A 17,754-nucleotide genomic window follows, 5' to 3' on the forward strand; every position below is an offset into this window, starting at 1 on the left:
ATCACCCTAATCTCGCTCGATTTAATAAAATGACTAAACGAACTCGAATTTGAATACCCGTTAACTCGCCAAAATCCTAAAAATCAATGAGTCAATCAAGAATTTTTCCATCCGCTCTGGAAATTTCCCATTCAAATATTACTTCAATATCGCAACTACTGGGATCTTGTATCGCCGAGATCCCTCGTTTTCATCGAAATACTCTGTCGAACCAGGATTTCAACCTTTAATCGAAACCTCTGACAAATACCCTTTGTTCTCATAACGAATGCTCCCAAAATCGAACGAAATAAACGGAGGAAAACGCGGAACCATAGCGAAGCTTTGGGAACAATATACTCAGCCGATTATATTAAGCGATCCGCACGAAATCCCGGACTCTGTAAAGGAGCCTTATCTCAATAAACCGCAGAATTCTAACCACACCATCAGAACTTCTGAAGATATTTGCTATTGCAAGGGAAATACAGAAGAACGAATAAAAGAAAGAAATAAGCTGTTCGAGCCCCCAACGCGACCCAGAACGATTAGCGAAGAAGACGCAAGGATTAGGAAAAAGGCGAAAATTATTTCTAAATACCTCCCGTTCAAACTTCCAACGATTCCTACCTCCTTTTCTCCGACACGGGATCTAAAATTCAAAATAAACCTTATTAACAAAAGATTGTGCAATCCCAACATTAAATGGGAAAGGAAGACCCTCCTGCCGATAAAAAACGCACAGCCGTAGTACATAGTCCGCCTTCAGACCGACGACTCAGATCACAAGTTAGTACGCAGGGCACCCAATTATTCGAAGGACAATTAGAAAATTTAGAGGAGACGAACGCGTCGGGAACCTCAGGTCTAAATCCTGAACAGTCGCAAATCTCCAGCCAAAACTCTAATTCAACGAATAAAAATTCTCCGGAGAACTCGAGAAAAACAGAAAAACCCACTCAAATACTTATTCAAACGCCTGATTCGGAAAACCAATCCCAAACACATATTAAGATTCCTCAGGAATTTAAAATGGTGAGCGAACCCGTTGCAAGTACAGGCGCAACCGCCTTACCAGCACCGACTTATCATTATATCTCAATTAAGGATGCCTTAGAGGCAGTCCCGGTGTTTGACGGCAATCCGTCCCAGGTTAGAAGTTTTGTGCAGGGATGCAAGGATGCACGCGAAATGGTCCCGCCTCAAGTCGAATTAAGCCTCGCGCGAATAATACGTAATAAAATCAAGGGAGTAGCTCGACGTGTGATCGAGAACGAACGGTTCGATACCGTAGACGAATTAACCGCGCGAATAAATGAGCTTTATGGACCAGCGAAATCCGTTAATCTGTGTCAGGGTGAACTAGGGAAAATTTTCCAAAGACAGAATGAAGACGTCGTGACGTACGCCTCAAGGGTACGTGAAGCGATGGAAAATATAAGACAGGCATTCTTGCAAGAACAACGTACAGACGATTTCGAAATTTTTACGCGAAATACCGAAGCGGACGGCAAAGCCGCTTTTCTGCGCGGATTAAGACCTGAAATCGACGGAAAAATCCCCACAATACCCGGTACTCTGAAAGACCTGGTCGACGCGGCTATGAAAATAGAAAAACAGGAGAAAATTAAAATCCAACTTAGACGAGGAGATCAACCTAGCACAATTCAGGACGCTACGATAAATTACGCGATGTTTCAACCATATAATTGCGTTGTGTGTGGAGCAAACGACCACGATAAATACGATTGCCAATATAATTCAGATAAAAGCTATTACGACCACCGTAAACCTCGGAATCAGACTTATGTTATCCAAGGTAATCGAGCAGACTATCGAAATAATTATAACACAAGAGACACTTATTCGGATCCCCGACGTAACTCGAACACCTACCAACTTCAAAATAATACTAACTCGAGAAATCAATTTCCGAAGCATCAAATAAATTACCAACCGCAGCCCGGTTACGATCCAAGAGAAAATCGTCCCAATCGGCAACAGGGACTTCCGAATTTTAGTAACCAGGACAATTTCAGTAATCGAAGGTCGAATTCCCCTAATCAACAAGGTTATCCTAGAAATAATCAATATCGCGAAAATCGCTATCAAGGGAACAATCAATACCGCGGAAACATTTATCCCAGCAATAACTCGTACCGTGAAAGAACTTATTCAAGGGACCCTAGCCTGCAGAGGTCACAACCAAATTTCAGACAGGGAAACCAGCGTCCAAATCAGTACGACGATAATCAAATAATTAGACAAACGCGTTATACTCCGCAAACGAATTATCAGCCCTACAATTCGAACCGACCTGACGAATACCAGACAGAACAACCACGCGAACACTGTCGATATTGCAGAAACTACGGTCACTTAATCAGCGAATGCCCAATTAAACAGCGAAATGATAGATCAAATCAAATGCCGCGAGAAAATCGAGTCTCATTTTCGGGAAACGGGGAGAGCCTGCCGAACGACGGTGCGACCTCGGAGGCTCTCAAAATACCGAACCGCACCTTATCTATTATACAGGGCGTACCGATAGAAAACTAGTGACGTTGGCTACAAGCGATATGGAACAAATAATTATAGATCCACCTCAAAATTCCGATGACAAATCAATCAATACGATCATAAATCCAGAAAGTATAATCCCCACGATCAAATTAGAAGCGAGCGAATTACAAAATCCGAGTACTTTCATGTTGGATACAGGCTCCGACTTGAACATTATAAAAAATAACTGTGTAAGGTCAGAAATTGAAATAAACGAACAAAAGAAATTTAATCTTAGCGGAATAGTCCCCGCGTGCGTAGAAACTATGGGAGAAGTTCCCATAAACGTAATAGGAACCGAAGCTCAATTCCATATAGTTCCGGAAAATTTACCAATCCCACAGGACGGAATAATAGGATCCCAGTTCTTCAACGAAAATCGAGCTCAGATAAATTTTGATAAAGGCACATTAGAATTCGGTAACGTACAAATCCCATTTCTAAACCGGCAGGAAAAAACGACTCCGTATAGAGCGCAGACTGGCAACTGCGACAAACTCGCGGAGACCGAACTAGGCACCGAGGTTTTACCGCTCCTGGATGTAGAATCTAACGGGTGTCTCGGTTATACAAAATCCGAATTAACGACGGAAATTTCCGAACCTCTTAAAGGAAAGGAAAAGGTCGAAAATCCGGAAGATGTTATCGTAATTCCATCGAGGACACGGCTTGGCATCCGTATCAATCTCGAAAAAACTGAGTTAACCGAAGGGTACGTACCCCTGATAGACGCAGGTGACAACGTCTACATAGGGAACGCGTTAGTGACAAACCGAGATGATAAAGCGTACCTTTATGCAATTAATACGTCAGACTCGGAAGTAAGACTGAGGATTCCACCGCAAACCCTGGAAGAAATAAGTGAAACAGAGGACTCCTTAAAATCAGATACCCAAAATTTTAAAATTAAAAGTGAGAATGCAAAAGCAACCGTTAGTTATAAGAATATGCCCACGAAATATCAAATATGCCCCGACGAATGCATGAAATACGACAATAAATCTATGAAAAATAATGACGAATCTGCGACAAATCTAAGTGAATACAATGAATCTGTGAAAAACGATAATAAATCTACGAAATATTCCAATAAATCCATGAAAAATAATGACGAATCTGCGATAAATCAAAATAAACCCAATGAATCTGTGAGAAATGATAATAAATCTACGAAATATTCCAATAAATCCGTGAAAAATAACGAAGAATCTGCGATAAATCAACGTGAATCTAATGAATTTGTGAAAAACGATAATAAATCTACGAAATATTTCAATAAATCCATGAAAAATGACGACGAATCTGCGATAAATCCAAGTGAATCCGATGAATCTATGAAAGATAATAATAAATCCATGAGAAATAATAATGAATCTACGTTAATACAAAGTGAATCTAATGAATTTGTGAAAAACGATAATAAATCTACGAAATATTCCAATGAATCCGTGAAAAATAACGACGAATCTACGATAAATCAAAGTGAATCCAATGAATCCGTGAGAAATGATAATAAATCTACGAAATATTCCAATAAATCGATGAAAAATAATGACGAAAATGCGATAAATCAAAGTGAATCCAATGAATCTGTGAAAAATGATGATAAACCTACGAAAAATTCTAATAAATCCATGAAAAATGACGACGAATCTGCGATAAATCCAAGTGAATCCAATGAATCTGCGAGAAACGATAATAAATCTACGAAATATTCCTATAAATCTATGAAAAATAATGATGAATATGCGATAAATCCAATCGAATCCAATGAATCCGTGAGAAACGATAATGAATCTACGAAATATTCCAATAAATCTATGAAAAATAATGACGAATCTACGATAAATCAAAGTGAATCCAATGAATCTGTGAAAAACGATAATAAATCTATGAAATATTCCAATGAATCTGTGAAAAATGATAATAAATCTACGAAATATTCCAATAAATCGATGAAAAATAATGACGAAAACGCGATAAATCCAAATGAATCCAATGAATCTACGAAAAACGATAATAAATCTACGAAATATTCCAATAAATCCATGAAAAATGACGACGAATCTGCGATAAACCCAAGTGAATCCAATGAATCTGCGAGAAACGATAACCAATCTACGAAATATTCCAATGAATCCATGAAAAATAATGACGAATCCGCGATAAATCAAAATAAATCCAATGAATCTGTGAGAAATGATAATAAATCCACGAAATATTCCAATAAATCTATGAAAAATAATGACGAATCTGCGATAAATCAAAATAAATCCAATGAATCTGTGAGAAACGATAATAAATCCACGAAATATTCCAATAAATCTATGAAAAATGATGACGAATCTGCGATAAACCAAGGTGAATCCAATGAATCTGTGAAAAACGATAATGAATTTACGAAATATTCCAATGAATCGATGAAAAATAATGACGAAAATGCGATAAATCCAAATGAATCCAATGAATCTGCGAAAAACGATAATGAATCCACGAAATATTCCTATAAATCTATGAAAATTAATGATGAATATACAATAAATCCAAGTGAATCCAATGAGTCTATGAAAGATAATGATAAATCCATGAAAAATAATAATGAAACTGCGATAATACCAAATGAATCCAATGAATCCGCGAAGGACGAAAATAAAACTACGAACAATAAGTGTAAAAGTAACTCCGACGAGTCCGAGAAAAATAAGAATAAATATTCCGACGAATCCATAAGAAATGATAATTCTATAGTAAACCAGAGTGAATCCAATAAACCCACAACGAGTGAATTAAATAAAATCAAACTAATGGGACCGTATATTACCGACAACGCAAACAAGGCTGTAATAAATGAACACACCTCGATATTTAAAGAAGAAATAGATCGATGCAATAAAAACCAAGAGACAAATAAATATAAAAGAAGACAAGAAATAAAGAAGTCTACGCGAATCCGAATTTAAATCCTATACGAAAACAGCCGAAGACGAGTATAAAAGGAAGATAACATGCGCAATCCCACGGAATATCTCTACGCAAAACACAAACCGATCTAATAAAATAAACATCCCAAAAATAAAACGATTATTTATGGTTCAAAATTTCCACAACCTAGTCAAAGCCAGGGTCGAGCTTTTGGAATCCTTATTGAGATTAGAACACTTAAATGCCGAGGAGAAAGAGAATGTCTATAACCTAATCCGAGCAAATGCAGATATATTTCGCCTACCAGGCGATAATCTGGGATGCACTAAGCATGCATACCCTGTACTCAGCAGCAACGTACAAGTTGCGGCAGAACTTCGTAATGCGCAGGCACACAACTCACGTACAAACATACGCACACATTCAACTCTCAGCCCAGAGGTAGTGAACTATACAGTGAGACTACGAAGCACCGCACAAAGAGGAGACCCCGAGTATAGCATACGCTTTGTAATATATCCCATCTCATTCTTTTGCACGTTCAATCTTACAGATACATATATATTTGTCTCTTTCTACTTAACGCCTCAAGCTTTCGAACGTTACACTTGAAATTTCCGTACCTGGCCTTATAACTCGAATAGTTTCTTAAGGAATAAACTCCAAAAATTTTAAAACTCACGCTTCCCCTACTCCAAGAAGATGTACCCAGCACACAAATCCCGCTAAAAACCAATCACTCGCAATTGATAACCCTCACCAACACTATGATTTCAACTACTATATCAACATTTCGATTTTGCAGATGAAGCTCTTGGCAAACCAGGAAAATTTTGTCATAATATTCGCCGATAGATTTCAGCAAGATATGCGAACCTTAGAAATAAGGCGAGCTGGTAATATTATTGCCGTAATATGCAATAGAATCATGCCAAATTGGGTAAAGAGCTAACTCGCCAGTTGTTATGGAACGATGACCTGCCACCAAGAACCTATAACTATAGCATATATACCGACCACATCGTTAGCGATATATACACCACCGTCAATCTTTTCGATTACGGGAATTATCCGAATAGCATAGTAATGATCAAAGACGTAGATGGCGATATATTTTCAATAGTTTTTATGATCAAAATTACAAGGTCAAGCAACACTTTATGATCGACGATTCGGCAATCGAAATTCCTAACAACAGGCGACGATGAATTAACAAACTAAAACCATAACAAGACCCACTGTCGGGTACATCAACTAATTCCATTATCATAACTAATCATGCCGCGCATAGATACCTTTAGTTAAGTACATCGGATATATATATATATATATATATAAATATATCATACATCTAACAATAAGATAGGAATAAAGAAACACCCAACCCTTATGCGGAGTGACAGCTAATGTACGACGAGAAAGTACATCGAACAAGTCCCTTAAAAGAAATGATGCCATACGAGAACGACGCTTTAACCTGTGTGCAAGGGAACTACCACAACGACAATCGAACTGATGCGAAACCATGGTGATTGAAGTACATCATAGACCTTCAAGGATTTCACGGGGAAAATCATATCTTCATGATAAAGGAAATCGCAGTGATGAGTTGCTGCGAAAGCATACAATACTCCGACGAATACGGAACATGGAGCGACGTAATAGTCCAAGGATATGTAAAGATCAGTCTAGCCGAATATACTGCAAAAATAAATCTAAATTCAAATAAAATCATATTTCGATCCGGAACAACGTGTGAATTCAGCAACGGTAATTGCGTAGATAATGAAGGAGGAAACACGTTCTGGGAAACCTTGCCAAAGGATTCCTGTCAACTGGACCGATACGACGTCTTATACGACGGCAGAGCCACCAAAATCAAAAACAGCGACGAAACCTATGACGAAGTGTATACAGTTACCACCCAAGACATAACCTTCGCCTTTTCGAAAAGGGGACGTCAACAAGTATGCGGGTACGAATTGATTCGGACCGAACACCCGAAGCTACTCATCATCGAAGAACCAACTAAAAACGCGTTCACTCACAAAAAACCCATAGCAACCAGCAACTTGGACATTTTCACCTATGTAAATTCAAAATTCGTATACGTGGAAAGACATATGAGAATGCAGATGTCAGCATTATACCGAGACGTACTCTCGCAGAAATGCAAATTGGAACAACAAGTTTTACGGAACTTATTGACATCCGCAGCCGTAACGCCCGACGACTTCGCGCACCAATTAATGAAAGGACCAGGCTACATGGCAACAATAGCAGGAGAAGTAATCCACATAATCAAATGCATACCAGTTGACGTAAAAATTAGAAAGACGAAGAACTGTTACCAAGAATTACCGGTATTCAGAGGAAACGCCAGCATGTTTGTATCACCGAAGAGCCGCATGTTGTTAAAAACCGGAGTCCAGATAGAATGTAACCCTTTCATCCCAGTAATGTTCAATCTCGATAAGAAATGGTATAAACTACTACCAGAATTGACCGAATCAGTGAAACCAGGCACAATAGAACCTTTAACCACACCAACATGGAAATACATTAACCCCAATAACCTAGCAACCAGTGGAATCTACTCCTCTGAAGATCTGGAACGACTGAGAGATCATATCATGTTCCCAGCAGAGAGATCTGGAATACTAAACGACATGGCAAGAGGAATGTCAGGACAAACCATAGCAAATCAACAATTATCTATCATGCAATTCCTAACTGAAGAAGCAATGCAAAAAATAGCCAAGAACACATGGACAAAGATGTGGGGTTGGTTCGTAAGCTTTGGCACTCTCACCGCAGGAGGAATCGGAATTTGGGTAACCATCCAAATAACCAAATTCATCCTCGACACAATAATCCACGGATATGCTCTGAGAAAAGCCTACGGGTGCAGCTTTCACATGTTCGGAGCCATATGGAATTCCCTGACTAACCTACTCTTACATCTAGCCAGGCAAAAACAAGAGGACGATACGGAATCCAAAGGACCATCTAACAACCAAAATAAACCGCCGCCACAACCAAAACCTTTAGACATATCCTGGAACCAAGAACAACCAAAACCAAAACACTGCTCCGGAATCCCCGAGATACACATGGACATGTCAATCAAACACGAATACGCAATACCCGGATCCTTCAAGCAAGAAGCACCAGCGCCAAAACCTACGGTCGGGCGATATTACGAATCAATGGGAAACAACACGAGAAACATTAACCAGACTGAACCAACAACAAAAGAGGACGGAGAATACAAAGCACCCCAAGGAATGCCGATACCCATATACCCCAATTTAAACATGAAGCCAGCAACCCAATCACCAATTGCAAAAAACGTCTCAACATCGACCATGGACCCCAAGGACAACCAAAGTACCGTATGGATTGAAAAACCTACAGCACCCAACGACCGTCAGAAAGAATGATCGAGCAGAGGCTCGCCATTCTTGCATAAGGGGGGAGGTGTAACGTCCGACCGGAACGTCCGTATGTTTTATCGATTATTATTACTGCATGTTACTTTTATCAACTAACCAAACTCTAAGTACGAGAATCTTGTAACCATAAGAAATTAAAACAACTGTCTAACTATTTGGAATACCCCTAGATGGAAATAACTATGAAATTCACTAGCCAAGGCTTACAAACCATGTTACGAGATCTTCGTACTACAGAGAACTATAATATTATTATACGTTATTATATATCACTATCACATTAACACTATAATTAACTAACACAATTATACCCAATTATTATATAGCACTCAGCAATGCCATTTGTGCATTCGGAGCTGAGAGCTATACTTAAGCAACATACGCTTTACTATATAGCCTGGAGTATAGAAGACTGTAAAACCATAGATAAATGCATAACCAATATAATGTAAAGATAGCACTGCTGCAATAACCCATAAAACCAGAGACTGCAAAACCATCAAACCGTGAATGCTAATTACCCAGCATGAACTATACCTTCTTCCGCAACGCCGTATTGTAGGCAACACGCGCAACGTTTTGAAGGCAATGCAGATCTCCAATGTGGAGCCATACAGAGCCTTACCTAGAGAATACATTAGGAAACTTACCGACGAAACGAAAACGTTCTAGAAGCTTCCAAGCCGATTTATATCAATATAAGAATTAACAACTACAGAAGGGAATCATATACAAAAGCACACATGTAAACCTGCTCTAAAGCTATGAATCATCAAATTACTAAGTACCCTAAATCTGTTAAGATAGTTATAACACAAACAACTAAAGATATTCGCAGCAGCGTGATTCTAATAATGCTAAACAAATAACAAACTATGTTCATAAACAATTGCTATTGTACTCCAGATTAACAACGACAGTAGTCGACTTTAATACATATGCAATTCTATATAGATACAACTATAAAACTAACAACGACAGTAGTCGACTATAATACATATACAATTCTATATAGATATAACTATAAAACTAACAAACGACAGGTAACCAAAATGAAATATGGGCTTTGTAACGAGCAAGATAGCAAAAACATTCAGAGGTAGACAGGTAGTTAAGTGGCTGACGGGCGCCACAAAGGGGCTGGCGCCACAAAGGGGGCTGGCGCCACAAAGGGGGCTGGCGACACAACGAAAAGCTCACGCAGTTCGGAGAACTACGGAACCAAGTCCACGCACCTACACCACCGCACCAAGCAGCGATATACCATACGTAAAAACCTACAATATAGTAATAGCTAAAGAAATAAGATCACAGGCGTGCATGCGGCGAAGATGTCGTGCCCTAATTAGAATTCCTAGAAAAGAGGGGAGGTGCGCAAAGGCGACCAAAAAACTAGAGAGGGGGATCGTTCTGCGCAACGATCGACCCCTATAAAAAGGGCGACCGATCACTCGATCGCTCTCTTGTGTTTCTACCTCCAGATTCGTCATCTAGTTCCGGTACAGTCTCGCGGTAAAATCCTTTAGCCTTTTGCATTAAAACTTTCATACAACGTTACTCTGCCCAAAAGTTCAGCGAGCTTCAACTCCATTTTTACTAAGTCTAAGATCTTACACTGTGTAACTCTGCGTTTGTGACTTTTAAATATCAAACTTATAAAATAAACCAAGTTAGTCAAAATATCCAAATATTAAAGTCAGTTATTCCACTAAAACCTCTCACCAATCTACAAGTCATCGCATCCAGAATACTCTCAAAAAGGTAAGCCAAATTAAATCTTTTATCCAACAATTTCTCCCTCTTCGGTTCGTTCGACTAGAGCGACAGAATGCCCGTTGTCCGGTGTATTTCAATACTTAATCGGTAATTGGTGACCCAAACTACTGATGTGAGTCTGGCTGTAGCTGCGTGTGAATGTTTCCGGTGTCTAACATCTGGAGATTTCCACTAGGTACCGTTCCGACGTCACAAGTGTGCGTCAGCCGTCCCATGGTCCAGAATTTGTTCCGTCTCACGAACTCGGAATCCAGTGACTTTTCAAGCCCCAATCAGAAGTGTTCCGGACATTCCGTTCCGTGTGCATTACCAGTATTTGCGAACTGTCAAACAAATCTCTGTATCTGTGTGTGTGTGGGTGCGTAACATAAGAAAAAACTGAATTCGTCAGGTCCTGTAAGTATAAAATTCTTCAGAATACGAAATTCATTTATTTAATTGTTCGTTGTAGTTGTTGAAGTGGAAATAATTAAAACTTGCGTCACGTTTGACCTAATATCACCCAATTTCTAACCTATAATTCGAGAATATTCATATCATAACCTCTTATTTGCAGCCTAACGTAAGCATGTAACGTAAGCATGTAAACAATACATATGCTTGTGTGAGTAATACGATTCCGTCTCTGTCAGCATCGGGTGTCCCATGACACGGAATGCACAGGCCCGGAAGTGCCGACACCCAATCACAGTAGTGCATTTCAAATTCAGCGCTAAAAGGAACAATCGCAATTTGCCGGCGATCGTTCCGTGTGTGTCATTTCCGTATCATGGGACAGTAGGAAAAATGCATCCCGTAAATCAGTGGAGCCGGAACGCCTCCGATTGGGGCTTGAAAAGTCACTGGGTTCAGGGTTCGTGGAGACGGAACAAATTCCGGACCATGGGACGGCAGCCTTATACCCGTATTCATAGTCGCTCCTTATCTCAAGGGTAAAGGACGCCTTGATGAAGGCTTCCTTGAATCTCAGAGGCATCCTCGTTTCATAGTCACAACTTGGCTCTCCCTTCCAGGAGGGAAGACATATTTAGGGATATGTGATTGCTTATGGTGGTAAAACTGCTGATCGAAGCGTCACTCGGTTATATTTAAATCTAACTTAAACCGCTTGGCTCTCATTGTCAACTTGCGTCGGTTGATGAGAGTGTATAACTTCAAAGAGGTTAACTTGTAGACTAGCTGTGATCTCTGCGTCATACGGGTCATAAGTGCATAGTCGCCAAGCGCAAGCGCAAGCGTTGGCTACATAAAACGAAACTGCCAATCGCAGTGCCGAAGCTTTCCTCAAGGAAGCTCGAGATCTGCTTTGAAAGAAGGAGGCCAATAAGGCTCCTTGTGCTGTCAAGGAAGGACTATGAATACGGGTGTAACTCACTTCAATTTCACCTTCTCACATCAAATTTTGTGTCAAGTCAGCTCGCGCGAGGAAACTCGCACTTTCAGGAGGTGAGATTGACCGAAATAGGGTGAGCCGCTCACATTCGTCATTTTCACCCAATCCAAAAACCGTAATAAGCCCCCAGAACTTCGATTCCACCGTTTTTGGTGCTATCTTAGTCTCACACCCGCAGTTGATATACTGCCATCTCTTTCTAGCGATCTCGGGATTTGGGTGTATTCCAAAATGTACTTCCAGTACTGCCGACCGTGACGTCACGCAGTCAACTGCGAACTGCGTTCCGTTTTTACTTCGAGTTGCCAGTTGCAGAAAAAGCGGAACGCTACACCGAGGACGCGGCCATCTCTCAAGTACTGCAACTGCCTCACGTCCCAGACCGTAGTAGTCACAGTCAATACGTCACAAATTTCAGACGTCACAGACTGGCGGCAGGAAGCTGTCGCGCGGTTTCGGAACGCGGTTGCTAGTACTTGCAGTACTGCGAGTATATTTCGGAATACACCCATAGTATAAACATGGCTGGTTTTAGTACAAATCTAACCTCTGCGGTCTAAGCAGTTTTTGTCACGGTCAAGACTCTTATCAAGTGTTTTCTGTGTGGAATGTATTTTTCATTTTACCCTGCCTTACTTTTCGGTTACTCACGTGCGGGCTGAATGATACAACAACGTCGTCCGTATCTTGTTCTCTTTGGGGTTCAACGAGTAATTCTTTGCAGTTTTCAAATTGACTTTTTGCTACTTCTTGACATTCCAGTTGCACAACTTATTACAATGGCTTATCTAACCCGCAAAGAGATAGATGATATGAAGCCTCAAATAGAGAAGGCAGTACATAAGTTTCTGGGTTTTGGAGAGCCGTCAATTGTTACTACCGCTATAAACTGCATCACTTCGGGCTACGACAAGCGTAAAACTGCTGGTAAGTTTCTCTATATCACCGACATTCGAACTGATCTACAACTATAACCATTGAACTGTGTCGCTCATTCATTTATCCTTTTCACTCAGTGATTTCAAGTTTTCAATGAAACGCTACTACCTAGCGTTTAGTCAATTTACTAGAGATAAGTATTCATCTTCTGATGGCATGTCAAAACATTTTTTTACAACTTGTATATGTGGTATGTGACAATTTATGTTTTAGACAAACTTTCGGCACTCTTGGAAGAAAAGAAGGCTACCAAGTTGATGGAAAAAATATTTTCAATATACGATGACACCAAAGCTAACCAAAAGAGTAAGAAACGTCCTCATACCGATGACAAGGATAAGGACAGAGATGCAAAGAAACCGAAAACAAAAGAAGACGATTTCATGAACGAAAAACCTACAGAAGCACAATTGTCTGCTGACAAGGTACATTTAAGTTTATAAATCCACTGTCTAGTACCCGAACTGAGGGCAAAAATGCTTTGTATCACAAAAATTGTTTCGATCAACTAAATGCGGCATTCACGGACGGCGATACGAATATTTGGTTACAACAATTTATAAGCTGCTCAAACTAAATAAAAATTACTTCTGTTGACTTTATTATTACTTAACACAAGTAAGAGGATGTACAGTCAACGGAATATTAAGTTGAACGATCTCTATTCTATAGTTGATATAAAAATCATTTTGTTAATCTGAATATCCTACTTCTTGATCCAACAAATGTTTGATGAATGCAAGATCATGTTCTGTTTGTTTCAAAAAATTGTAGTCGTCGGAACTGAATATTCGGTTGGAAAAATCACAGCTAGGTACAAGCAACTGAACATTCAGTTCAGTATAGTGTTTCAATCATCTATTGAAACAACTTACTTGTTAACTTGAGTCTCATATCATTCAGATAAAAAAATGCTCAGGTTATAAAGTAAGGTTATGTTTTATTAGAATTACTGTATATTTCGTTTGACGAGACTGAATCATGGAATGAAAGGATGTCCTGCAGTCATTTGAAAAGGTTCTGATCAAAAATGAAAATAAAATTTTTAGCCTAATTACGACAGTTGGTGGATTTTTCAGTATTGCAAATAACTTATAATTGATTGCAAGTTGGATAAATCACATTTTTAGTTTCTGATTAAAGGCTGCATGATTTTGATCAGGATTCGAATCGGGGATTGCTCACTAATACTTATCATACCACCTAATCGTACATCTGTTGCCACTATGCCAAACTATCGCATAGATTTCGGGTTAACTTTGGCTCACTTAAATGACGAAATACACTTATCTCAGTGATATGAAGCTATTGCCAGCAGACATGAAAAGATTATGTACAAAATGCAAGGATTTCATCAATATTTCAACAATTTAACTGCACTGAAAAAGCCGACGACATAGTACAGTTGAATAATGAAATGCTCGACATGAATATTTTATTCATGTCATTAATTCAACACACAGAAAACATCGATTTCATTACCTTTATGTTTTCCCAGCTGCCACGAACGTTAGAGTTTCGTGGTTTTTTTTTCAACCAACAAAATATTTGAAAGTAGGTAAATTTATTAGCCTATTTGTGTTTGTAGATAAATTTATTTTACCATATGTATGGAAACCATTTTCTTATTGTTTCGACTGATACATTCGTTTAAATCAGCAAAAGTATTTGCAGTTAGTCGCATTATCGCTGACTTGGATCAACGAAAAAAATGGTACCCACGAAATGTAGATTCGCTTACGCTAAGGAATTTAATTTTTTTTCATCCAATTAAATCGATTCAGTTGATTTACTGACTTTTCTTATCACCATTCGATTAACATTCATCAATGCTTGGTTAAGAATTTCATCTCCTCATTTTCCTCCTCTGCTACATTTTTTTTTATAGATAAAACAAATGATGATGAATGCTCAAAGAGAGATCGAGGAGCGCAAACGGGCGTTAAAGGCGATACGGCAAGATGATATGCCGCCAGTCAGACCCTTGTTCCGAGCTCGCGAATCCATGCCGTCCGTAGGGAGTATGTACAATCAGGGACTGTTGAGTAAAAATGATTCTGACAAAGCTCGGAAGATTGCTGCACTTCAGGCTCAAATTAGGAATAAACTCAGTTCGGGATTATTGGGAAGCCTGCCAGTCCCTGATAAGCCAACACCCTTGATATTGGATGAATCTGGAAGAACAGTCGATATTACAGGAAAAGAAGTTCAACTCACCCAGGTAGTTCCTACGCTGAAAGCCAATATTCGAGCAAAGAAACGGGAAGAATTCAAAGCCCAGCTGCAGGATTCTAAGGGGCCAGAGGAGATGCAGGATACGCATTTTTTTGATAGTCGGATCGGTGCAAAGCCAGCCCAAAGAAACAAGAGAGCCTTAAAATTTCACGAGCCTGGGAAGTTTCAACAGTTGGCAGATAGAATACGTATGAAAGCCCAATTGGAAAAATTACAAAACGAAATATCACAAATTGCCAGAAAAACCGGTATCAGTTCGGCAACAAAATTGGCACTGATTGCCCCCAAGACCGAGGCCATGAACGAAGATGTGCCCAATGTTGAATGGTGGGATTCGGTTATTATTACTGGATGTTACACAGATGACGAAGAACAAATGCCAATCAAGTTTTCTGCCATTACAAACTTGGTTGAACATCCTACGCAAATGCGGCCTCCAAGTAAGTTATGAAACTCTGGACGATCAGATTGTTTGTAATAGTACTTTTAGCTGCTTTCCGGTTGCATTATGAAAATTGAAATCCTCAAAGGAAGAGTGTTATAGCTCACAGTACCTTGAATAAATATCTTCAGAGAAATTCAAATCCTTGCCCTATTTATCAATAACCATATTTATTACATATGTGTGTAACTGCAGAGTTTTCATTTGCTCAAGAATTACCTGCTTGTATAATAATATGACCCCAACTTTCATTGTCTTCGATCTATTTTTCGTTTGCTTACAGCTGATCCTCTCAAGCCAATCTACATGCCAGTATTTCTGACAAAGAAGGAGCGTAAAAAATTACGTCGGCAGAACCGACGAGAAGCATGGAAAGAGGAACAAGAGAAGATCCGCCTGGGTTTGGAACCACCGCCTGAGCCAAAGCTGAGGATCTCTAATTTAATGCGTGTCTTGGGTACAGAAGCTGTACAGGATCCCACAAAAATTGAGGCTCACGTACGCCAACAGATGGCAAAGAGATTAAAGGCTCATGAGGATGCAAACGCGGCGCGTCGACTTACTGCGGAACAACGACGCGAGAAAAAAGCTCGTAAGCTGAAAGAGGATACCACCCTTGGAGTACACGTAGCAGTTTACAGGTAATCCATTGATATATACCCTGCACATGGGGATGGCCACGTTCATAGAACTATATTCAAATGAATTATTTCAGGATACGAGATCTAGTTAATAATGCATCGAAAAAGTTCAAAGTGGAAACAAATGCCAAACAATTATACTTGACCGGGTGTGTGATGTTGTTTCGCGACTGCAATGTAGTCGTAGTTGAGGGTGGAGCTAAACAACTGAGCAAGTATAAACGTTTGATGGTACGGCGAATAAAATGGGAAGAGGATATCGTCAAGGATAATGATGGAAACGAGGTGCCTAATAGATGTGTTTTGGTTTGGGAGGGTACAAGCAAACAGCGACACTTTGGCGAGGTAAAATTCAAGGTGTGCCCAATCGAAAAAATGGCAAGGGAACACTTCAAAAAACATCAAGTTGAGCACTATTGGGATCTAGCATATAGTGGTGCGGTATTAGACAATACAGATGATGCACGTACCTAAAACCTAGTGTGGTAATGAAACAATATTACAAACAATGAATCGTAGAATTCTTGGTGAGAAATAAATGATAAATAATCAATTTCAGATATTTTTACATATTTCGTGTAAAGTTGGAGTTTGTTAAACTAATTCAATTACTGAAAGGAGATGTGCTTCTGTTCATAATTATGTACCTAAGGATCACTTGTTAAACATCTGCTTTCGTCGCTTGGATTGACTGTCAGTACCAGGTCCCTGGCGCTCTTATTCATTTCATATAGGGAACTGTCTGCGCTTATGATCACCATATACATATAGTTCGTACTGCATGGCGCTGGCATATTTCGGTGTTCCCCCCTCTTGCGCCCTAACACTCCTTGCCGGCGCAAGCTAGCCGTAGTGGCAGCTGGTAGCAGCTGATGGCAGCGAGACGCCGCAGAATACTGCCAGCGCCACGGAGCGGCTGGTGATATTCGGGGGACAGGAATGTGGCTTGAGTGCCAGGGGGCTGGTCAGTATATCTATAGTCTTGATGCCCCTGTAAGTATCTCAGTAGTCATGACATGGAAAAATAGTCCTGAAATGAGAGACGTAGTCAGAAGTTATCGGTTCCTTAGAGTCCCTTTAATTGATGTGCCTCCAGGGAGTGATGAGTCAACGCTTATGGGGATGCTTAACCTTCATTTCTAGCTATATGAAGTAACAGTGTCACATATTTGAAAGATTTCTTTTTGGGGGTATCTTTTGCGTAGAATTGAACTATCAAAAAATTGGAAGTGACCCAATTGTTCTAAGTCCTTTATAATTTTGTATTTCACGAACAAAACGACATATCACGTGATTTATACGACAGTTCGTTTAAAATAAAATCTAAAATACGTACAGATCGATTCAGATTTTTAAATCGTTTCTTAGCACGTCTGATGTACTTTTTACAAAAAAACAACATATTGTTCA

The 17,754-nt window shown here is 39.6% G+C and overlaps 1 protein-coding gene across 1 annotated transcript; it reads left to right on the plus strand.

The window, feature by feature from the left end:
* The first annotated feature begins 12,547 nt into the window (after positions 1–12,547).
* LOC107225387 (U4/U6 small nuclear ribonucleoprotein Prp3) lies at positions 12,548–16,902 on the plus strand. Its single transcript, XM_015665837.2, has 5 exons — positions 12,548–13,014; positions 13,240–13,451; positions 14,915–15,701; positions 15,987–16,344; positions 16,419–16,902. Exons 1-5 carry the CDS (start codon positions 12,750–12,752, stop codon positions 16,816–16,818), a joined length of 2,022 nt encoding a protein of 673 aa, XP_015521323.1. The 5' UTR covers positions 12,548–12,749; the 3' UTR covers positions 16,819–16,902.
* The last annotated feature ends 852 nt before the right edge of the window (positions 16,903–17,754 follow it).

The sequence above is a fragment of the Neodiprion lecontei genome, chromosome 6 (genome assembly GCF_021901455.1).
Source record: "Neodiprion lecontei isolate iyNeoLeco1 chromosome 6, iyNeoLeco1.1, whole genome shotgun sequence".
NCBI classification, from domain to species: domain Eukaryota; kingdom Metazoa; phylum Arthropoda; class Insecta; order Hymenoptera; family Diprionidae; genus Neodiprion; species Neodiprion lecontei.